At 44.4% G+C, this 24,076-nt stretch overlaps 1 protein-coding gene and 1 long non-coding RNA gene across 4 annotated transcripts in view; one reads left to right on the top strand and one right to left on the bottom strand.

The window, feature by feature from the left end:
• Positions 1-22,034, top strand: part of LOC138181014 (LIM domain only protein 3) — a 70,481-nt gene extending 48,447 nt beyond the window's left edge. The window contains exons 5-6 of the mRNA XM_069115465.1: positions 11,998-12,154; positions 20,018-22,034. Coding sequence (XP_068971566.1) covers positions 11,998-12,154; positions 20,018-20,176 — 316 coding nt within the window. The 3' untranslated portion in view covers positions 20,177-22,034. The remainder of the gene's footprint in view (positions 1-11,997; positions 12,155-20,017) is intronic.
• The window catches only part of LOC138181020 (uncharacterized), a 92,753-nt gene that overhangs the window by 57,584 nt on the left and 11,093 nt on the right, over positions 1-24,076 (bottom strand). The gene's annotated exons all lie outside the window — the stretch shown is intronic.

Raw genomic sequence — 24,076 nt, 5'->3', positions numbered from 1 at the left:
AAACAAACGGGGGAAAAACAATACGCATAAATTACATTCGCACCAGCTGTCAATTCGGACGGTGATATTAGCGGATCGCGGCATTCTCCAGCAGCGATACGATAGGCGGCAGATATGGCTGCATGCAAAAGTAGTGAACGATCACCGGGGGCGAGAGCTGCATGCGTGTCGGGGCGTGCGTGCGGTATGAAGCGCGCACGACAGAATAATTAACGAAACATCAAATTCCGTTAAACGCGGGAAATTAATCGAGCAAACACGAAATTAGCTGAGGCGAACGGTAGATACGCGGTTGTACACGCGCAAAGATCCCTGCACACCTATATACGCTTCATATTATATACACACTGGCGGTCACACAGATACGCGCGTATTTGCGTTACGTGGCCGCCGATAAAACGATACCGAAATTGCCGCACCGCGGTGAATGTCGTTATAGAAATTAATGCGATTTCCCTCGGGCTATCTACCCCCAGCTTAGATTTACTATAACCATAATCGAAATATAATCGAGTGCATCCGCGATGCCAGACGCGTGAAACGCGACTCTTCGTGTGTACGCGCCGCCTATTCGTCCGTAGTCGTTGCGTTGCGCCTGTTGCGAATCCTGTTACGAAATTCCTTCCGATGCGTCATGCTGTAAACTACCGGAGTGGTTGGCAGCTTATGCGTGCGATAGTAGCAAACCAGACGTTCATCGTTCATGGTCGAGCCTCGTGTTTTACAAACATTTGTTTTCATGCAGCGGTGTGCCTGCACGTTTATAAACAACGCGCGGCGTGCCGCGAAATGTAATTCTTTTTCCCCTGTGCATGACTCGGCATGAGCCGAGCCAATTAGGGAAAACTGCGCGTCGACGATCGCGCTGTACGCCTCTGGACGATATTACCGAAGCGAAACGATGCGAAACATGTTCGACTTTGTAATCGGACTCGGTCCTTGGGAAAATAACGGGAAAGCGCACCGACATTAGCCAACGATCGGTATGGGAAAATGGAGGGGAGAAAGGCGCGTGTACATGTAGATGGGGTTACGAATCGAGCTGATGTTTGCGTCAGACTCGAATGCTTTGTCGGTTGACAAACTCGACGTGTGCAACGTAATGTTAGACGGCTTGTGTAATCACAGAAACGCGGTCTACCCCTTAATAGGAAACTTCAATTGCAAATTAGTTCGTGGAACTATGCGACGAACGCTTTAATAGCCAGCATGTGATAATATCGGGCGAATTTACGTTTGTCCGCTAAGCAAATTCTTCGAAAAGCGGTGGTGGATGGAAGCGGGTGTGCCGTTGGTGAATCGAATACGAGAGCCAATAAATAATGAGAGCGCGGGAGATCGGCCGCGCTCTCGCGCGTGACCGTCGATAAAATAATAATTACCGGCGACAATGCGCCCGGTACAAATTGCCCGTTAATTTTTGCCGATAAACATTCGTAAGCCCGCGTAGAAGCGAAAACCGTATGCACGCGACGCGTAAATAATGGTGAAAATACGATCACGAAAAGCGCGTGTACCTCTACGCGGACACGTTCGATGTGCGAATGGCACACACTGCGCATATGTGTGCGTGTACCTGTGCACGACGCGGTCGAACGTGCGGCGCTGGAGGTTAGCCTCGGCGTAAATATCGCTAGACAATAATTTGGGGTGGTTATTAGCGATAATAAAATGCCAATTTATCGAACGATGCCTTTCCCATCAACATCCGCGATTTATAATCCGTATTCTCGATGCTTCGTCACGATCGCGCATCGCAACCACCCCAATGTCCAGCTATTATTCACAGATGGAAAAAATGTGTTGTACGTTTGCACGCGTTTAGCAGAATCGAAGATCCAGGAATCAGTGGTTTCGTTTAAACGGTCTGTACGGTTGCTCATTATGGACCGATAAGCCAACAGGGGTGAAACAACGCGGCGTCGACTGTCTCGGGCAGGTCACAATGAAACTAAGGCGCAATCTGAAGCCCCGTTTCTCTGTGACACATTGGTTTCTGAGTTACCGAGCGTCTGTGTCAGACACCCCGTATCTAGTGGGCTGCAATGGAGTTAGACGACTCGGTATAATATCACTTGTCACGTCCAACGTCAGTTCGGAAACCTAGACTATTCGGTTGCTATACGGTTGCAATAACACTGCCTATAGCTAAGCGAGCGTATAACTCGCGCCGTCCCCAACAGTCTGTTCGTTTGCTTCGTCTCGACAGTCGTAAAGGAAATAACATTCCTGAAATTTCTATGATACTTTCCAACCTTACTAATTATATCGCGTCTTAATACGAAAGTATCTTTCATCGAATATCGATACCTTTTACAAACCTTTACGACCGTTTTATAAAATCAAGGTAAATCGACATATCGCTATCGAATCGATAAGAAAAGATCTTTATAGACACGTCACAGAAAGCTAGATTACGATAATAGATGGGCGTCCATCGACGCAACTTTCGAGAGGAAGAAGGTGGTGCTGGGAGCAGCTTGCGACACGTAAACCTCATGGGTTCAGGGTCCCGTCCAGTGCATCAATTTCAACTTTACTCGCCGTCTCCCTGTTTTTAGAAGACGCATTTTCTTCCACTTAACTTTCCCGGCGATAAGGGCAAGCTCTACGTCGAGGACCTGGCGGCGACAGGACGAGAGAGAAAGAAGACCAGGGGTTCGCGTGCAAAGTAAAGTTGTTCTTTAGTTCGTTAGGTCGGATCTACCGACAGCCAGGGGAGGCTGCTTTTCCGCTTTACTTATGAGACTCGAAGGTGAAAAGATAACCTAGCAGCATTATTCACCGCTGGAAAGGAGCTGCGGTTGTTACAGCTAGGTTTAAGGATTCGCCGATGGCAACCTGCTGACGTAATACAATTTGATCAGCCCTAGGTCCCCTACGTTTCCCTTGCTTACATCGCTACAGATAGAAGATTACATCGCTGCAAAAACTTCAACAAAATACAGTAGAACCTTGTTTATTCGCACTTCGTTTATACGAAGAAATTATAACTCCACTTAAAACGTACTACTTCAGTTACACGAATGTGTATTCTTACAACGACTGCAAATGTTTACGGAGTATCTATAAGGAATACTATATCTCGAATATTTTATACACTTTTGCGTATTATGTGCATTTTTGCATCCTCAAATTTTCCATTAATGCATAAGTATCTTCGGTATTCCTATAGTGAATATGATGGTTTGTTCGCATCGAGAATAAATTCAACGTGTTAAAGAAGAAACAGCTAAACGTGATGGAGAAGCAACTGGTCCGCTTCAGTTTTCCGAACATTATGTTCTTTTTTACAAAGTAGTATAGGAAGTAGAGGATGAATAATTTGGTTATTCGTCTTGACCTGTTCGGATGAACGATCCTGTACAATCTTCTAAAACATTTCTTCGACGATAATGTGACGATAGTAGTTGGACGATCGTCAATATTCCGATTCCACATATATTGTACAGGCACAGAACGTTTTTGTTTCGTATAGTTGGCACTGTCATTATGATCTCGTTAAAGAGAAAGTTTTGCACAGCTCATCACAAGGGTAAAAGAGGATGCCCAGGGGCCAGTCTACGGATGGGCTTCTGTTCGAGGGTACAGGATGGATTCGAACTCCCAAGGGTGAAATGGCTCATTCCGACGCACTTATCCGGCGCACGCCGTAGATAACCATAGATTAATGGGGCTTGGAGACTCGAAAGGCGACGGAAAGAGACAAACGAACGAGAGTCGAAGGACGACAGAAGGGAATGAAGGACCAAGGGCAAAAGCGAGTAAAGACATGTGTCACGGAAAAGAGGAAAGAGGAAAACTCGATCTATAAGAGAGGGCGTTATACCTTACTCGGCGTCCTAGCTGATTTATTGTTTATTGAGAAATATGGCCGTTACTTCGCTCCTAAGAATTAACTTAACTCTCTTCTTTCCTCCTTTCATTTCGAACGGTTCAACGAACTTCAATCGGAGAGAACGAAAAAAAAAACTCGACGAAATACGAAACGGTTGCTATTATTTTCACCATCGGACGAGAATCGATCAAAGAGAGAATAGCCGAACGATGTTCGCTCGCAAAGTTCGAGTCGGGATGAAATTTTCACCAATTATTAGATAATACTGTATTAATGCATCGCTATATATAGTCTTTGAAACTCCTGCAGCTTTACGCCAAGTTGATGGACTTTGCTTAATGCAAAGCCGACCCACAGAAAGGATTAGGCTAGCTAAGCCCGCTACCAGAACTCTATCTCTTCCTCTCTTACTGTTTCTCCCCTCTAGGATATTCAGGATATTCAGTTATCAAGAGCTACCGGTCAGAAGGAGGTACTGTTAGAAGTCAAACAAGCTGCCCTAAGCGAGATAAGGCTGTTAGTCAGACCTGTAAGTTATCGGATAAGGAGCTCATCCCGTGTTTTTCAAAAATAAGCGATCGTATTAAGGAAATTAACACGTGCAAGTCCCGACAATAATCACGATTGGCCATACAGTTTCTCCGTATGATAATAAACCACGGCTTACGCACACATTAACTCGAGCCAAGAAGTTTGCAGCCTGGTTCCTTGCACCTAACTCCGGACAAGATTTGGTAATTAAACCATGGCCTTTGCAACTTTGAATTATGCGTGTTCACGGTCCTACGCAGGAGAACTCCTAGGGGACCAATTTGTTGATTAAACCTTCGAAGCATCTTACCTTCTAATTCCAAGACCTTCTGCTTCTCAGCCACCATAGGTATTCCAGGTATATGTAAAAAGTTTGTCTATATTTCCAACTATTTTAGCATGGTTTTCATTGAAAAGATACCGTTGAAGAAGACTAGATCAACCTTACAAGAATAAACAAGAAATCTAAATCATCCAACGAGTTTCAGCCACTTAAATCGACTCCATGGATCTCTTTAATTGTGAGCTTAATTTTGGGGTTTACGTTCATAACCCTTGCACGAAGAGGGTCGCATTATTCTCCCGTGGGGTGCAATTTATTAAATCCGTTCCGGGATACGCTCGATTCGTATAATGCGACGCAGATTTCACGCTCGCGCATATAACAAGACGAGAAAGAACAACAAATGTTAAACAAAACTAAAACAAAGAAAAAACTAACGCCACGAAACGGTCGAACGTTTGGCGGAACGTTGGCTTTCATCACCCATTTCCGTTACACCGTATCGCTTCGAGTAAATGACTCGCACGGACTGCTTTGAAATTGATTTTAACGACAGAATTAACATCGAAACAATCTACAGTTTTCGATAGAATTACGCGAACGATTTGGATATTTTCCAGCCAAATTACAGGAACGTCAACACCATCGCTGGTATCCCTGTCATCCACAATGCACAACTATGCGTCGAGGGCAATGCCGCTCTCTTTTCGAGTGTAAAATTGAATCAGCGCTTTTTAAACGTCCTGCACGCTTACTTTTACGCGTTTCGTTGGCGCGTTCCTGTACGTTTGATGAAAAACATAAATCGTTCGCTCGGCGCTCCGACATACGTAAAATTTTCAAACTTATCAACGTTTCTGAACAAAAGTAAAATATTCAAATACAAAATCGTCACAGTCTTTGTCTCGTTATCGATATGAATTATCCGAGATAGCGAAGAAAGGTCGTACACGTAGATCAATTCGTCTCGACCGTGATACTCGTCGATAGTCCAGACCATGGACCAACTTGCCCGAAGCTGGCTCGTGAAATGACGATGAACGGAACCGAAACAAAACCTCGACAATGCCCGCCGGTTACACTTACGGTTTTACTGCTATAGCTGCTGGATAACTTCGATATTCGATATCGGTACATGGAAGATTTCAGAGTTGAAAGATCAAGCTTGTACTAGGCTGCTACGGGCTACTTCATGGTAGGAAACTTAGGTAGCAGCGTAAGTCATGTTTAACCCGGTTCCCCTTAGTGGCACGTCAGCTCGTAAACCAAAGTGACTTAGCGGACCACGGACATCCACTTCCGGTATACGGTCTCTCGAATGCGGCTGCTTCCCATTGGCCAATTCAAATTAGCCGGAGTTTATCTGGAATTATGGAGTACGGTAGCGTACTTCTCGACGATGCTCATCGATGAGCACGAGTACGTGCTTCCGAGCAGATCGATCGACTATGGGCCGCTGCCATAATTGGCAGATTCCCTCGTTATATTCACCAATTAAGTTCTCGCCTGGCTCTGCCAAAAACTGTTTTGTCAATTTCCAGCGGGCTGAAGGACCATCGCGTTTTGTTCGGCCGCCGTTGGAAAACAAACAAGGAAAAAAAAAAGGAAAAATCGATGCCTGCGAGCCGCAGGGGAGAGGACGATGTCTGTCCAAAGCGGAGTTTACATGCGTGCGTCCGACGCGTGTGTGGGTTCATGCCAGCGCATTATAGTTCGTTGCCGTTAACTGGCAATTATGCAGAGTGGAAGCTTAGCCTTCCGAAATGGGCATCGATCGTGTGCCGACTATCCATACTGTTATGCTGCCATATCCAGCCAATACGCTTCCGTGAAACCGAGATAATCGCGCGTCGAATCGAAACCGCGATTCCTACGCCTTTCAACCGCTCGTCCTGTACGAAACGATGGAAAACGTTGGAAACGCCGAAACGTTTCCTTCGATTCGGATGCTCTATCTTCTCTCATCGAAGGGAAGTCGCAACAGGATCTAGAAAGACAGCGACGCGATCGACGAACATGGTTGAAGATTGACGAGCTTGCTTGGAACTCGATGTCAATTTCCAGAGATGAGAGCCCGCCAGGCTTTTCTCGCAGTCACCGGTGTCGCGGATGATCCTAGAGAACTGATAAGTACCTGCTTCAGGCGAACGGTAGATTTATTGCCGTGCTTGTCGGTCTAACCTCTCGCTGCCACCCTTCCCTCTTCAGTTCTATCTTTACCCCGTCGATCTTTCTCTCTTTCTCTCTGTTTCTCGTGTTCCCCCTCCCGTTTTCTTAGTATGGAACTTGCCCTCGTCTAGTTCCGCGACCGAGAACGATTCGTACAGCCTCCCTCTCTTCTTCCGCTTCCGACCAAAACTCGACTTCCGTTTTATTGGCGGAAATAATCTTTGATGTGATTGCGTTTTGCCTTGGAACTTTTTTCTCCAACCACGAGGGCGACCAAGCCGATCGATTTGTGATACGCGGACCCGATTCAACTTCAACAGCCGCCAACCGCTCTCGGCTCCGCATATTTACGATAATGCGTTCTTTTTTTCCCTCTATCTCTCTTTCGTCGGGGCTCGTTACATATTAATACGATTTGCATTAGCATAACAGCGAACAATATCGGCGAGAAAGAACGATAGAACGATATATACAAGAAACTAAAGGGTTTGAGAAGTTGGAGACGAAAAATCGCGGTGATTCTTCCCCGTAAAGTAAAGAGCGATACGTAGCAATTGTTCGATAAGACAGAGGCTTTATAAGGCGTTCAAACGATGACGAAGGGACAGTGAACGTGTCGCATAGAAATATCGCAGTTTCATCCAGCCGATTCAACCCCTTCGAAGCAACAAAGCCGCGTTCCTAAAGGTATCAACGACCCATCGTTGTCTTAATTTCCTTCGTAATCTAGGTTATTAATATAGCTTAGGGTCGGCGGCGCGTAATTTCACGCCGCATAGAAATTAATAGAAAGACGAATGCTCCCTTCGCGTACTTTATAGCTGAATACCCAAACGGAATATCAAATGAACCCTACACTGGTGGATTTCTATATTCGTTTTGGAAAATTTCACTAGAAAATTTCACTAGAAAATTTCATTAGAAAATTTCATTAATTTCGTTCTTTAAAATTAACTACCAATATTTTTCTTCGTTCGATAACGCGTTACGACATTCATCCTACTAATTAAAAAAAAAAAAAAATCGTCCGCTGTATTCGAAGTCTTGAGCCCATCGGTTCGACGTCGATGGGATGCGTGACATGACGTAGGGCCCGTGAACATTTCCATGTCAACGTGCACCGTACGGTCGGACAATGAGTCGCGGATTCGAGACGTCGCGTTGTGTATTATCGAGTGGCATTCCGACGCGTCTCTGCAGCGACATTTAGATAGCGACGTCAACTGTCTACGGGGGTAAATCTGTCTTGGAAGCAAAGGCAGCGCACTTCCCCCAAGCGCCACAGCGACCAGCCCTCGCTACCGAACCGAGCGAATTCACTTCTGATCGAATTAGCGCGTCACAGTTCCCTGATACCCCGACAGTCTGAATTAATTAACAGGAGAACGCACTAGGTAAGCAGCCATTATCGAAATAAAGCGGTCAGATATGAGGTGGCATCGCGAGAAATAACCCGAAGGATCCGATGAATCGTCAATTTTTGCCTGTATAAATTTAAGGTGTTCTAGAAATCAAAAGAAATGAAAAGAGCGAGTTTTGAGTGCTAACAATACGAGTACTGGTGAATGAAAGAACAGAGTATAAAATAGAGAAAGAGACGCGTGTCTGTGACTTTTGAACCATACTCTTAATCTTTTTTTAAGTTGTATTGTACTTGAAAATTATTATTACATCTAGTTATTATTACATCTAGTTATTATTTTACTTTTCGGTACCATAATAAAAATCCCAACGATATTTTGATAAAACTAGTTACGATGGTGGCTGGAATTCTTACTGTTTCTTAAACAGACAAGACTACCTAACGTCATATCGGGAGAACGTCTCGACGCGAAGGAACAGCGTCTTGACTCCATTAACTTCACACTTAGCAGCACCTTAGAAACCCTGGTGTCGGCGGAAGATCTGATTAGGGGTTCGAGTCTCTGCTAAACGCGTTAGTCTCGACTGTAGAACGTCGAAGAGGGAGGGGAGGTGGAGTGTACAGCTCCATCAGGTGCTAGAACGGTAGCTCTGCGAGAAGCTACTGGGGTGGGACGTTTGGAGGCGGGGATGGTTGTCTCTCCATAGTTTGATGCAAATTGAGTAGGAGCACCGGCAACTACCAAGAATGTAGACCCTTTCTCTCGCTCTTCTCTGCCGCGTAGGGATTCCGCGATCAAGTACAAAATTTATTCTCTGCAACCACCTTCTCGCCAACGTTGCACCACCTCCCACCTCCCAGTCTCAGGTCTTGACTACCGCCGAAGTGTTGCCTTTTGGGGTTTCTCATCCTACTGCTTCGACAACTCGCTCTGTTTGCCGACGAATCTCGGGAGCTTCCTCTCGACTTAGCAACGTTAAAGTCGAAACGCGGGGAACGGTTAACTGTTTGCAAGACAACCCCTTCGCGATCATCTCGTTTTCTAGTTTTCCTATGCGTTAATAGATACCTGGAAAAAAATTTCGAAACGCTTGGCTTCTATTTCTAAAGCTCTATGAAAGAAAGCTGTATGAAACTGGACTTTTTTCCGAATACGACGTTGCCTCGAAATGACATTACCGCGAACGAGAACGTTTCAACGCCATTTAACGTCACTAATGCTCGAAGCGTTTAACATTGCACAGACGTGTAACGCGTATCTAGTCGGAAAATCACAACACCATTACGCTACGATCTCGTTGCTTTCATCCTTCTTCCTTTCTGTAGCTTACCATCATCATCTCGCTCTAATGTTCCCTTTTTATGGCACACGATTCGAAGCTGCCCCCGGGATCGATTTTACTTCGCACCATGGCACTTATCGTACCCCGTTACGGTGGAGCATTGCTTTTTATGGCGGTCCATGCTAGATGTTCCGATCGCTCTTCGCTTCTCTCGCTATTTTCTTTCCCTCCCGTAACCCTCTGCTCTACCCCACGCGTTCTTCCGCCTGTTTCCCTGTCTTCTCTCCTCTCGACCGTTCGAAATCGCGGAATTAAAAGAATGGAAAATCGAAGGGTGATCACCGTTCGCGATGTCAGTTACGGACGCGAACAGATGCTATCTCAATTCATTTTTGATGACGCTAAATCATCCTGTCTGCTATCGATCGCGTTACGTATCGGAAACCGCTCTACGTTTCTTCGACTGAACGCAAAGTAAAGATCGTTGCTAACTCTGTCGCCATTTCCACGGAATTTAATAGCATAACCTCGGATCACATCATCGAGCTCGAGAATATTTAGCCCGAAGCAACTTAAAAATACATATACATTTGTTGGCCATTACTGGCGTTACGATTGCTGGCCAGGCTCGTTTCGAATGCTGCAAATGCTCTGCATATTCGTGCAAGTGGCCCGGGGAGGTGCTGAAAAAAATCACGTCTGCATTTACATAAGCGCCGGTATAAACCACTCGACAGAAATCCCGACATAAAACTCAAACAGGATCCCAGCACGGGACAGCACATCCGTTGAATACGCAATGCCCGTATGTACACGATGTACTGTCCCTCCAAAAAAAAAAAAATGCTTTTATTATTCACCACTGAGTTACGATACTAAGATACACCCCCTACGTTTACACCTACGAAAAGTTTACGCGCCTGAACGATGACTTCCCGTCATCTCCAGGCTTTGAGCTTTCAGCGAGAATCGAATGGAAACAACGTACGGATATTACAATATGTTGGAACGTGAATGCATAAATACGGCATAATCGCGACGTCTATGGTTAATAATTTGTGTATATATGTAACAAACTTTCTTTTTGCGAGTTATTTGGAATTTTAATTGTGTTAATCAAGACGGGATTATAAAGGAATTTAATCGATTGTAGAACAATCTGTTCTATTTTCTATGTCTCAACGATAATATCTTTTATCTGTCTTTGATCACGCTCTCTTTTGTTTTGCGATGTAACAACTTTTCGTCCTTCTCGTCCCGACAGCCATAAACGCGCGAGCAGAGCGAAAATTAAAATACACGAAGATCACGCAGAGGACAAATCTTAAAATTCGTCGTAATAGTTTAGAAATGTTAACAATCGTATTTTACGATGTGAATGGAATAAAAACGCGAGGTAGATAACGGAATTAAATAATAAGGACAAGAGCGTTTCATTCTTGGAAGACAAATCGCGGAAACAGGCTCGTCATACCACGGTCGATACGAAGTACGTATAACACTCTGAGAGCGGTGTTCACGGCACCTGACGAGAATATCAAGGCGTCGCGGTATCCTGACAAAACGATTTTCGAGTCCCTCGTGGATCCTGTGAGGATCTATTGTGTTCGTTGGAAAGCAGCCACCCTTCGTGATCCTCGTTTTCCAAGGTTCTTTAGCATTTCCGGCGTATCGTCCTTTATGCGGACATCTAGAATTCCGCGCCCCGTTCTCTCGCGCGGTTACAGAAAAAATTGACTTTTAAGCCGGCAATAAAAAGGAAAAATGCGAAATCTTTGATTTTAGTAGCGCCTCTCCCACGCGTCTCTTACCGCCCGTCCGGCGACAGTTGGTCGATGCGTATAACCCTCGCGGCAACCTTATTTCTCTTATATCGCAAGCCAAGCACGTTCGTACTTCGCCACCATTTCGAAATCTGCGTTTCTGTATATAGCGTACATCGCGTAGGATCAGTAGAAAATACCATGGATTTCATTCGTTGAATTTTAAATCACAGTTACCTGCGCGTTATCAAAACTCAGTCGAATTATACATATAGATGTTCCGTGGTTTACAAGCTTTACAATGCGGATGCGTTAAAAATGAAACAGCCGTGGCGACAAAGTAAATGCTATTGGCGGATCGTTGGAAAAGACTTCGATTCCGGTATTCAACGTCTGCAAGGGGTGTGCAGGAAAGAAGGTTAGAGCAGAAATGGACTCGGCGGTAATCCAGGTACGACGTAGCGTCTGCGAATCGAGTGGAAATTTACATTTAAAGGACCTCGAAGACACTCTCGGAAGCTACGGGGTACCGGTGGCGTTTCGCTGCCTGTTTTTATTTTCTCGCAATTTCCTCGACGGAGCAGAACGGAAAACGGTCTTAAAAGGAATTAGCACGCTTTACTACTCCGCCTATCTCCGACAACTCTTAGCCGAAATTTCTTCAAACCTCTGCCATTTCCCAGCCTCGTCATACTAATCCACGCTACTCTTACTACTTTAACGAAATGCCACTCCGTAAAAATAATTTCATCTTTCTCTGTTCCTAGATTCTGTATAGGCGACAAGTTCTTCTTGTGCGAGAACAAAATCCTGTGCGAGAGCGACTACGAGGAAAGACTGGTTTTTGCGAACATGGCGGTGCATCCGCCATCGACCGCGACTCTGGCGCACATCAAGAGACAAGTGATTCATCTTCAACCACAGGTAATTAAACGCTTTGAACATCGAGCATTCGATACTTTTCAAAAGCAGCGTCACGCGTAGCGATCATCGATTACGCTTAGTCCCGCGATCTACATAATCCTAGGGAATACCAGTTGACATCCTTTGACAGCGATACCGCTATAAACGTGGTCGATATCCCTGTTCTGTCGCAAAATATGTATGCTGACCGTGCAAGCGTATCGCTTTCACCCGCGCGACGCGCTGTCCACGTCGCTGCTTCGAATCTGCCGGAGATTACGATCATCGGATGTTCTGGAAGGTTCAAAACTCCTTAAGACGTAACCCCTTAAGGTGGGTTAAAGTGGCAGGTCGCTCGTCCTGACCCTCTCGACAACAAAGGACTCCCTCGGGACTTCAACTATGCTTTACCATCCCGCCATCATCTTACGAGTTAGGATATCGCGTGTCCTTATTAATTAAGCTCGTCCGTTAAGCAAGCCTCATCGCATACCGTAACTATCCATCCTCTTCACCGGGACTGGAACGTGCGAAAGAATTTACTCTTTGAATAAGGATTTGACAGCGTCTTAAGTGGAATTACCCAGCTGAAATTCGTTGAAGAACTCGTGCTGCCGTCGTCGTGAAAAATGTCCTCCGGAACGAAACACCAGCGAGTATTTTAAGCGTGTTGATCGACAAGAAATTGTACAGAATTTTTATCAGTAGAATAAATTCTTCGATATATAATAAGCAAAGTTTTACCGTTTTCTATGGATAAAAGGTAAAAGTAATGACTCTTGTTATCTCGATAATCATAGAGGGCTACTTTGCCTTGCAAGTTGGATTTTTAAGCACGTTGATGGATGAAATGAATTTACAAACAATGTCAGTCTACTCCTTCTTTTATAAATGAAAGATAAAATAGAAATTATTGTTCCTTAGATAGCATAGAAGACTACTTTCCATCTACAAGTTATTTGGAATTTTAATTATGTTAATCAAGACGGGATCATAAAGGAATTTAATCGATCGTAGAAAAATCTGTTCTATTTTCTATGTCTGAACGATAATATCTTTTATCTGTTAAATGTCTAAAGATATGGTTGTCTTCCGATAACTACTTTCCAAGTTGGAATTATAAACTCGTCGTCTAGTTAAGCCGTTTGGGTTTCTTGATTATCTTAAGACAACAGTCGTGCTTCGAAACAGTACCTTAAGCCCTTACCGCGGACCTTCGCCTGTCTGACCCAAGGTGGATCCGATCTACTTAATCCGATCTCCGTCTTGCAAGGATGTTTACGTCCCTCTGCATGTTTGCGTCACGTACCATAATTTACCAAGTGCAATATTTACCGATAAACTATCGTCCGACTTGTTGTTATATCTCGTACAGGAGCCACGATCGACGACGTGAATCGGCACGATAATACACACATTTCCTTTATAAAACTCGCATAACACGAGCTACGGGAAAAATAGACGCATTACGCTCGTAATTTTTCAATTAAAGATCCAGATTTCCTCTTAAATTCTTTCTCCAAACTCGTTCGTGTAAAATTACTAACCAAATTTTGATGGTTCAACGTTTTCATAGTGAACATCCTGAAGAGTATAAAAGCATAACGATACAAATCTGCTACCAGTAAATACCGCGCAATAATTATTTTAAAATTGTAAATTCTAAAATCAGATTACCAACACCAACGCTTTCCTTTGACAACTACTTCATTTTTAGTAAGCCCTGTCTTAATCCTGTCTATAGAAGAAACGATTCGCATAATTGCTGGAAAGTATCGTTAAGGAAGTTTCAAGACAAACTTTTAAGAGTGGTCGAAGAGGCTAGATTGCCGGTGCACACGCTCGAATTGTACGCATGCACAGAATAACGAGGTCCCCAAGCCGATGATATCAGACTCGGCAGCGTGTACTACTTATAATATGCAAATTTTCTCCCCTTAACCGTTCTGCCGGGGAACTACGTGTAATTCAGGGGTTGCTAACCCTTGCGACTCTATTTCTACACCACGTAAGTGTTCATGTTCTCGAGCGGTAGCCTATTACGCGCGTCCTTCGTTTCCGTATGCGTGGCTCGTTCCTCGTGCGTGAGTGTTTAGTTCAATTAATATCGGTTTGCACGTACGGCTGGTGAGCCAAGGTGGCAGGGCGCTGTGGAATCCGCGTGTTGGACAGAAAAACCAACGGTGGCAAGGAAACGTCACAAGGGAAAGAGGAATTACGTGCGAAAGTAGAACTGCTCAACGATTGTTTCTCACGTACTGGAAAGAAACGTCGCGCGCGACGTTGGAACGCGTAAATCGCGGTGTCCCGATCGCATGGGACTGAATTTTTTTCTTTCTTTTAAGCGACACCTGAGACGAGTCTAGAGTCGACAATGAACACGAACGTAGAAGAGAGGCAACGTTGGGAAACCTCGAAGAAGGTAACACCTGACGTAAAAGCGTCGCTGCATTCGTTACGCGATTTCTCAGGATCCTACGATTTTTCGCGGATCGATGAGTCGGCTGTAATATCGATTTCATCCGAGGGTTTATGACTGAGGGTTATAAATGACCGATGCTGTGAAATAACGGTATGGCGGACTAATGCCAATAATCGACGCGGCATGCTAATGTAGTTTGCGCATCTATTACGTTAAGCCTGATGGATCTCTCTTGACATGTCGTTCCTGAAGCGTGAATACCTTCGATCGCAGAGAACACCCCGAAGGTGTCTGCCCCGGCGACATCGAGAGCCGTTCTATTTCCTCCGGTGAATGTCATTCTGACATTTAGCATCTGAATGGAAAAGACAATCGCCGAGACAGCTGGTCTCCGGCGTGAGTTTGACGCGGTAGATAATGTCAGGTTGCGAATCGTTTCGCCGCGCGTGTTTCTCATTAAGTGTCACGAATCAGCGTGGCGCTAGTACGTTCAGATTGGAAACCAAGATTGTCATCGGCGATGCTAATTTTCCAGATTTACGCAGCTACAGATCGATTCGTTTTATTATCGTAATATCGATCAATGACGTGTCGTTACGGAGATGTTCTCAGAGGACGTTTCATTCGACTGTATAAAGATCGTGGGAACGGATTAGGCGGAAACGACGATCAACAGGAGTTAGGGAGGAAAGGATAGGATAATTCGACCCTTGGAACAGCCGGCTCGTTGGTGGAATTAAACGTCGCGACGGAATGCAAAGTGGTCGTGCTATCTCGACTTGACAAAATCAAGAGTAAAGAGGGGCAAAGAAGGAGGCGCTAAGATTCTTAAAAACCGCGAAGAGGGTGCGCATCCAGGCCGTGGCAGCTGCCACCCTTAACGCTTCTCCTTAAGCCGTGGCTATGGGAATGGCGAAGTTACCTCGGCCGAAGGAGGTGGAAGGTAGTTTTTCTGATTGCCTGAGAACGGACAGCTGTCCCAATCTTTCTCAGCCGAGCACTCGGCAGCCTCATCGGCTCTTGTAAATAACGCCTGACCGTGCAGCGTTTACGAATAACTCGAGCGTGCCAAGCGATCCTAGGTAAACCGGTAATGGAGGCGAAAAAGGGAAAGGAGAATGGAAAAAAATACGACGGTCATCACCCTCGATAAATTCAATTACCATCGTCCCTCGAACAACCGCTGCTCCGTTTCTACTTCTCTCTCCACTCTCCGCCAAGTGGAAAGAAAACGTCTCGTTGAAAAGAAGCTCGCCGTTCATCTATCAAACGTGTCACGCGGCTCTTTAAACGCGTTTAGGAAAACCGTTCGAGAGGGGAGTTTCTAATCGATTCGAGATCGCTCGTCTTTTTAAGGCATCCCGGCTAACTTCGTTTCAACGGTGCGATATCCCTTTCCCACGGAGACAACTGTAACGCGTTTAAAAATTGGCGAGAAGTCTTATTTTGATCTAATTTTCCCCTCGAGACTCGAACGGAGAACGCGGCGTGGGAAAGGGATACGCCGCGAAGAGGTCGAGACGAAGAAAGAGAGAAGCCGAACGTAACGAGAAAGAGAGAGAAACCGAAGGGAAGGGAGTTGGAAACGATTATCTGAGTTTTAAAACAAACTCTCAAGTGTCTGCAAAGTCCTCTGCGAATCAGAGGGTCGAAGGGGGTGGAACTAGGGAACGGAGAAGGGGAACGATGGAGAAGGAGGTTGCGGAAGATAATATGCTAATGCCAAGGCGGAGACTACATGGGAATTTAAGAGGATCAATGTGCAGTACGAGATTCGTACGGCGAATAAGGTATTACAACGTCTTCTATACTTCTTCCAGGCGATTAGACCCTCTAAAGTTCGCGGAACGTGCACGAGGAACCTGAATTAAATTAAACTTCCGAATATTCGTCATTCTTACTGGGCGTAAGTGTACCGAAGCATAATTCGCTGGGTGAAAACATTATCTACGAATCTACCGTAACGATAGAATTAATCTACTGTTATAATATGAATTCTTTTAAAATAATAACGAAGAAAATCGAGGGAACTTCTGTGAGACATCGGGCCCGTATACGTATCGTTTTTGTTAACAAACGTATTATTAGATTCACGGTACTTGACTACATTTCACATAAAGCTTCCGCCTAGCCCTTTACACAATGCACGTGGAGAAAGCTCGCATGGGAAAGCCCAGCTTGCGAGCTTATGTGAGATTATGAGTTTAGTTACGAAACAACGGAACGCTACGTGGCCTCTACTCTCTTTTGTAACGATTATTACACGTAGCGCGTGGTCTTACCTGCGCGTTCACTTTACCGCGACAGAGAACTCAGCCATCGTCGAGTTTATTTAGACCGACAAAAATAGAACACGAGAGAGAATCGTAAAATATCAGTGGAGACGTTTTTACCACCTAATAATGCAATTACACCTATGATAATATAATTTCACGTTCTAATAATAACGACGAACACGCTTCCTGTTAATCGAGAATCACTAAGCGTGACTCTGTATTTCACGAATAACTCTGGAAATCCCAAATGATGAAGCACATTAAGGAAATCCTACGCGATATAATAATCCCTGGTAAAATAGCGAGGTTCACGGCATTCTGTTCTAAATGATCCTCCTTCGATAAACGACGTGGCTAATTCTCATCTCGTGCTTCGGGCGGTGGATAGCCGGGCAAGGATCGTGGTACCGGAGCGGCGAATGGTGTAGAGGGTGGCGCTAATTTTTGCGCTTAAGAAAAGCAGCACTGTGGAGGAACTAGCTTGCACCTGGCTGTTTCCCAGCCGCGGGAGATCAACGGACAAATGACACGCGATTCTCGTAGCTCCCGGTAACCACCGACAACCCCCGACAACCCCCCGATGCTCCGCATTTACCGTCAGTTACAAACTGCCTTCACCTTCTCTCGTCGAGTCGCGATTAATGTCTTATTCGTGGCCGAGGCGTAAAGATACGTTTACGCTGGCGTAGGAAATTTCGCAATGGAGTTAATAAAAATAAATTGCCTACTGTCTGATGTACTGAATTGAAAGAAAAGCACGTGAAGGATTTGAAACGACGGATGTATTAAAAATGGAACGAGTTAAGGGAAACATTAAGCTCAAGTGGTTGTGGATCTAAAAGATTCCAGATCTATTAAAGCAGAGTCAGATAACGTTCAATTTATGATTCGAGTGCAAACTCGATTTTACCTTCGAAAGAATCATCTACATTCGTAGAACTTTGCAGTTGAAGGTTTAAGTTGAAGAATCTTAGAATTCCAAACGAATCTCGGTCCTCTTTGAACTTGAATATCTCCGCGAGACTTGCAGATCGGACAACGGATTCTACGAGTTCGAGATTCACTCACGAGTCTATATTTCGAATGTTCAGGATGATTTTCATCGACTCCTATAAATCTAGCGTCTAGAAAACCGAATTTCATTAGGTTACGATGATTTCTATGGAATCATATAGATCTGTTATATCAGAATCTACAAATCTAAAGCAGCGAAATCTAAATGTCGAAGCTGTATTTTTCACGAGACAGTGTCTGAGATGAAATTACCTTCGAACTTTGTCGCCGAATATAAAGAATGTAAATTATTTTTAACGAAACCTACGCTCGAATGACTTCATCTTACTAGAGTACATACTAGTCTGTGCCAGCAATCTGTATCTGTGTAAACGATTCGCAGAGCGCGTGCCGTTTGATTACAAAGACGGCAGTAAATCCACGGGACAGTAATTCCTTCTCTGGCAATTGTAGATAAAACTTGAATAAGTCATAGACTTAATTTAACCCGTGGTACCGACCAACAGCGGTCCGGAGCCTTCCACGGAGATTTCTTAATTACGTGCGGGCTTCTGGCCGGGATGGGGTGAAAAGAAACAGAGCAAAAGGCGAGGAGGAAAAGAGATAAAATGGAAGGGCGTTTGTATCGAGAAGAGAGGAAGAAAGACGATGGTCCCTCGTCGGCTCGCGAAAAGCTAAAAAGGGTTTCCCGTTGCGGCAAGAAGATTTAGAAATTCTTCCAGAGGAGAAAGTCGCCCTTGCAACGGCGATAAAGCATTTCTTCAGCGGTGCTTTGTCATTTTTATCATAATTATTTACGGGTTAATTACTCGCTCCCGTTGGGGCTGTGAGAATTTTTCTCCGTCAGTTGCACCTTAGATTTTCCAATTAAAAACGCCGTACATATTTCAACTTTCCTTTTAAAGCGTATATCGTATTCGAAAGAATTACTAACGAGCCTTTATTTTTCTTTCCCTAACGCGGCCCCTAACTGTTCAGCCACTTTGTGGACACGAAAGTTCACGCGCATGAGGGAAATCATGAGAATGGCAGGTTCGTTCATCGTGCGAAAGTTAGCATGATCAACTCGCGAAGTAAAATCATGGTAAGGGTGGATCTCGTCAGTAAGGGCTGTGCCGCACGGTCTGCCGAATTTTAAGCCTGTATAATTTAACACCTTTGCCGGCGAAACTAAGAGAAACTGATGGTGAAGGGAACAGCGGAGCTAGAAATACCAAGTTTGAAGTTTTCAACGCCACTTATCTATCCTAGCGGCATCTCTTGTTCCCCGTGGTACCCTCTACTTACTACTTCCACGAGCACTTCTTTCTCCCTTTCCCCCTCCTTCGTCGTCGTTCCGGTGGATATGGCTTGCAGATAGAGACGGCTAAAGACCGAGACAAGTGGCGCGGAGAAAGAGAAAGAACAGAAACGAAAGAGAGGATATCGAGAGGGAAAAGATAGGAGGGACGAGTGGAAACGCCCAAGTTGAGTTGCTCCGTCTGAGCTGAGATACAAGTTCGTTCTTCTGGCCTTTTGTTTTTGGAGTAGAACCGTAGAGACGGCGGAGCAGGAACAAGAACACCGTGTCTAAAACGAATTCGTTAGTGGCATCAACCCCTTTCACTGCGCGAATACCTTCCCTTCTTTCGAGTTTTAAGTCTCTGTCGTGAATAATTGCTCGAATCAGATTAAGGCGTTGCCTGGTCGATTGATTGCTAATGTAATTAGAAGGCTACCAGTTTCTATCCACCTTTACGCTACCGTACATTCGTCGATTTAACAAAGCTTCGAAGCTATCCTCTTCTGCAAAAAGATTTTAACGCCAGGACTAGAGCGATCAAACGACGAATAACATAATTTTTCATATTCGTCTTATTACAATGGCGAATGTTTGGACGTTTGAACGATGTTTCGTGAAATTAAATTTCTCATTGATTATATGTAAATGAAGCTAGTTCTTTTTTCTGTATCGTGGATTTTTTCAGGTATCTGATGATATCTATTATGTTGATTTCTTTCGGACGAATTTTATACTTTAACAGTCGTCGATAAATCTAATGTTAACGTGTAATATTACAATTACCCTTCAGAATGCTTCCGACCAGTATTCTACCTTCAAATTAATCCACACCGCGTGGAATCGTTGCAATTTTTGAGCACATTATAACTTTGACGATTTCTGTCTTTCAGATCATGTCTCCGGGAGGCCCGCAGAGACAAGTAAACGGAGAGACGACCCATAACCACAATGGATACGCAGCGCCAGCGAGCTCGAGCGCCCATAACATCCTAACCTCCATGAATAATTTAAACGGTATCAATGCACAAGCACCTTACGATACCAAATGACAAACGAAGTAAGCGCCGACGTATCGATCGTATCACAAATGCGTTGCCAAATTCGTTTAACGACACGGACGTCTTCTATCATCATTGCCGCTATCGTAGTAACACTCGGAATGTTCGCTTGTTACTGGAGTCTCAAAAGTCTGCTTACACGTTCGAGATTCGTTATTAAACAACAACCAAGAGTGGTCGTCGTTCTAACGACCAATAGACGAACATCCGTAAAATCACGCATAGACAAAATGTTAAACACTTTCGCAATAGCAACTTCTATTTCTCTAAAATCTACTAGATGGTACTCTAATAAATAGATGCCTGTTACATCATAATTTCTAACGAATTTCAATGGATCTTGGAATCAAGTTCATCCAGAGAAACAACGTGCTGATTTTAAATTCGCGTTTGAAGTTATCGAGATAAACGTTAAGACGTATTTTATATCATGGCGTAGCAGGTGACCAGACTCTGAAGACTGTACGAGTCGACATGAGTGAAATCATTGGTGCTGTTTAGAAGTTTAATTGCTCGAATTTCGCAGGCTAAGGTAGAATATAAAAATCAACAGGAAGGACGAAGTGGCCAGCGAACAGAAGAGCAAGGGAGAAAAAGGGGTTGAAGCAGGATGAGGTTAGAACGCGCGAGGAAACAATGCGGGTAAACCGAATGCTCAGGGGTGATCAAAGTTTGGCTGTTCTTGTAGTCGACTTTGCTGTCCGTTGCGGGTAACGCCGGTAAATCTAGCTTTACCGGACTACCGGACCAACGAACTACCGGAGGTAGAACTGGAGGAATAGCCAAACGGAGTGAAATTGGTGAGCGAGGTTGGCTTGGCAGATCGGATCGGTAGCTCCGGCTTCGCCATCCAAACCAGCCAGAACCAACCTCGCCACCCCCCTTGGGGCTCATACGTTAGGGGTGACTTAAGCATTGTTTCAACTTCGAATCTCCCGGTAGAGGGCCAGATTGATGTCGCGAACTTTTCCGTTGCCTTATTTGCGAGTCAGATAACGAGGCTGAGTTATGCCGAAAGTTCTCTCTTTCTCTCGGATTGGCCGGGGCCGCTATCAGAAACGAGCAGACCGGCCGAAGAAAATGTTTTATTTCCTTGATGCCATACGCTGCGGAGATTTGTCGGTGGCACGCCTCCGGAAAAGAGTTTCACGATCGCTCGAACGATAATAGGCTTACGTCTGTCGGATACGATAATTTTTACGGGAAACGAACAGTTTTCCATTTCCAATGAGAAAACAGATACGACTGCGATTTCTTTCGTGTTCGATCTCTTTCTTATCGACGATTACGTATTTTATCGCGTGTCACGATGAAAATACTCGCGAGCGAGCGAGCCTATGATCGTTCTATCGTTTTTATCGAATTTTTCTATCGGAACGTTTTGTTTTGTATTTTGTAAGCATAACGAATACTTCCACGATACTCTACGATTTTACGAGTACGCGCGTAGTTCCTAACGCTAAGCGTCTCTGGGACGAAAAATGAAACGTAACGATCAATAAAAAGGAAAAACCCATATCGTCTCGTACGACTACTAACCGATTGTCTAACCAAATTAACTCGTATAGATTACGATTAGCAGTGACTGTGGTAGGTGATCTCTAGTCACACTATCGTTACCTACATCATCGAGTATGCTCCCTTGACGTACATTGTATCCAAGCAGCTTGTCTAACGGGGGGAAAAAAACACCTAGTCCATTTCGTCTTAAACGCTATGTACGATGCATGTAAAATCTTTGACCGAGAATACGTAAGGAAGTGTGTACGTTCGCTAGTATAGATATGTTTTGTATCATAGTTCTATCATAGAAATATTAATTAAAATAAAATTACTGTTTCGATGTTAACCGTGTCGTTCTATACAATACCTGCCTAACCTCCCTAACATATAGCAAAGAAATGACGAAAACGCGAACGTCTATGATATTGATTTCGTAACTTTAAAGTCAATTCTTCGTAATATCTTCGCATCCCCGTTACTATCCCGAGATTTTCCCTGCGTTTCTCGCATCCTTCGCGCTTCCTCTGAATTATTTAAGGGCACTACGTGATTGGCCGACAAATCCGATATACCTCAATAATTTACCAATCATACGCAGTCCTTTGTGTTTTATACGCCACGTTGCGAATAAATCGCATTGCGTATTCAGGAGAGCGAGATCCAACTCTATTCGACTGTGAGCGCGAACCCTCGCTGTATTCGCCTCGAGAACAAAAAAAGAAAAAAAAACGGAAGAGAAGCGATGGTCTAGGATATGAGAGATCGAAAAGGGAGCAATTTTTAAGGAACCGCTCCAGGTTTGCTGAATGTGTCAATAATATCGAGATGGTAGAAAATTTGAAGCACGAGCTAGTACGAAGCTTAAAATAATTTCCTCTTTCTTTCTCAATAGAATTTTTCGCGCAAATAGAAATTTCTCGATTCGACCGAGAAAATAACGCGACTTCGGTCGTAAAACACAGTCTGATTTCGTCAGAGAAACGGCTTATCTGGAATCGAACGACTGCGGCAAGTAAACTAAGCTGGAAACGGGTGGTAGAGAGAGAGAGCGGGCATTCGATGTAAATTGGCAATTTTTCCTGTGCGACCTACGGTAATCATTGGCAATTAGACCGACGGACTACCGATAAATGTTATTTATGGCCGCGATTATCTGCGGCGCACCTAGCTGCCCGAAGGTTCGTCTAACTATAAAACCTTGCTCGCGGCCGTCTAATTGGTCGACGATTATTCCTGTTTGTACAAAATGTCCGTACAAGCGCCACTTTATTTCGCCACAAATACAGGCGAAACTTTCTGGTGAATCGCGTGTACCGATTTAATGCACGCGAATCACGGATACCAGCGAACAACTTAACCGAATTCGGTTGTATCGCTTAATTAGTACAATATCCCGATTATATTTGTTTTAATGTATACAGAAAATCGAAAGATCAATATATTAAATCAAAGGATATAATTGTCAAATTGTAATCAAATACAGCGGTCACCAAAGGTATTCGCGTATCCCCGTTGTATTTATTACGGCATAATAATTAATTACCTTCAAATATATCAAATTTTGTATCGTTTAGCAGTACTTCCATGTAGCTACAAAAACTTGATACTGCGAAAATGTAACATATATAGAACCTGATATACGAAAACTTTTTATCGGAAAGTATGGCTATGCGAAAATCTCTTTTGCGGCAATTGTATGTGGTTGATTTAAAATAATTTCAAGAAAGATATTTTTCTTAACGTCAATAGCCCATCTGTCAGTTGTATTTTCCTATGGATACGTGTATTTTGGACAATGCACGGATGAGAATACGGCGGATAGCGTGGTAGCCAGCCGAAAATCGTATCCCATTCGCTGAACGTGATTAAAAGGGAAGAACGTACGCATCGCGGTCCTCTCGCGGCCCTTGAAACAATATTATTATTAAAAGCTTTGCGCGGTCCGGTGATCCACGTGAGTCGACGGAATGGTGAAAAGAGTAGTGGACACGCTGGAGGAGAGGAAGAGACCAAGCTAGAAGGGAGATAGGGACAGAGGGTGGCTTGGGAGAGGGTCCAGCGACGGAACAGCGATTAATTAAAAGAGCAAAAACTGTTTTCATAAAATTCATTTGCGGAAATATGCGCCGACTGAAATAATATCCGGCCGATGAGCGCGCGTGTCCTGGCTCGCCCCGGTGTTCACGGGGACGCGGTGCTCGCGAGTGAAAAACCGACGCGAATAAAAATGGAGGCTGCACGAAATACGAAAGTTTTCGCATTTTTTTACGTTCGTCCAGCGGACCGTGGTATACGTTATCGCGCGATTCTGTGTGGGTGAGTACGTTTATTCTCTTGACCCGGCATCGTAAGCGTATCGTGCATACACCGGTTACAAAGCAACCAATC

This window comes from Bombus flavifrons, chromosome 6, assembly GCF_040668555.2.
Source record: "Bombus flavifrons isolate JBK064 chromosome 6, iyBomFlav1_principal, whole genome shotgun sequence".
Lineage (NCBI taxonomy): Eukaryota > Metazoa > Arthropoda > Insecta > Hymenoptera > Apidae > Bombus > Bombus flavifrons.
This window is presented reverse-complemented; position numbering and strand designations above follow the sequence as displayed.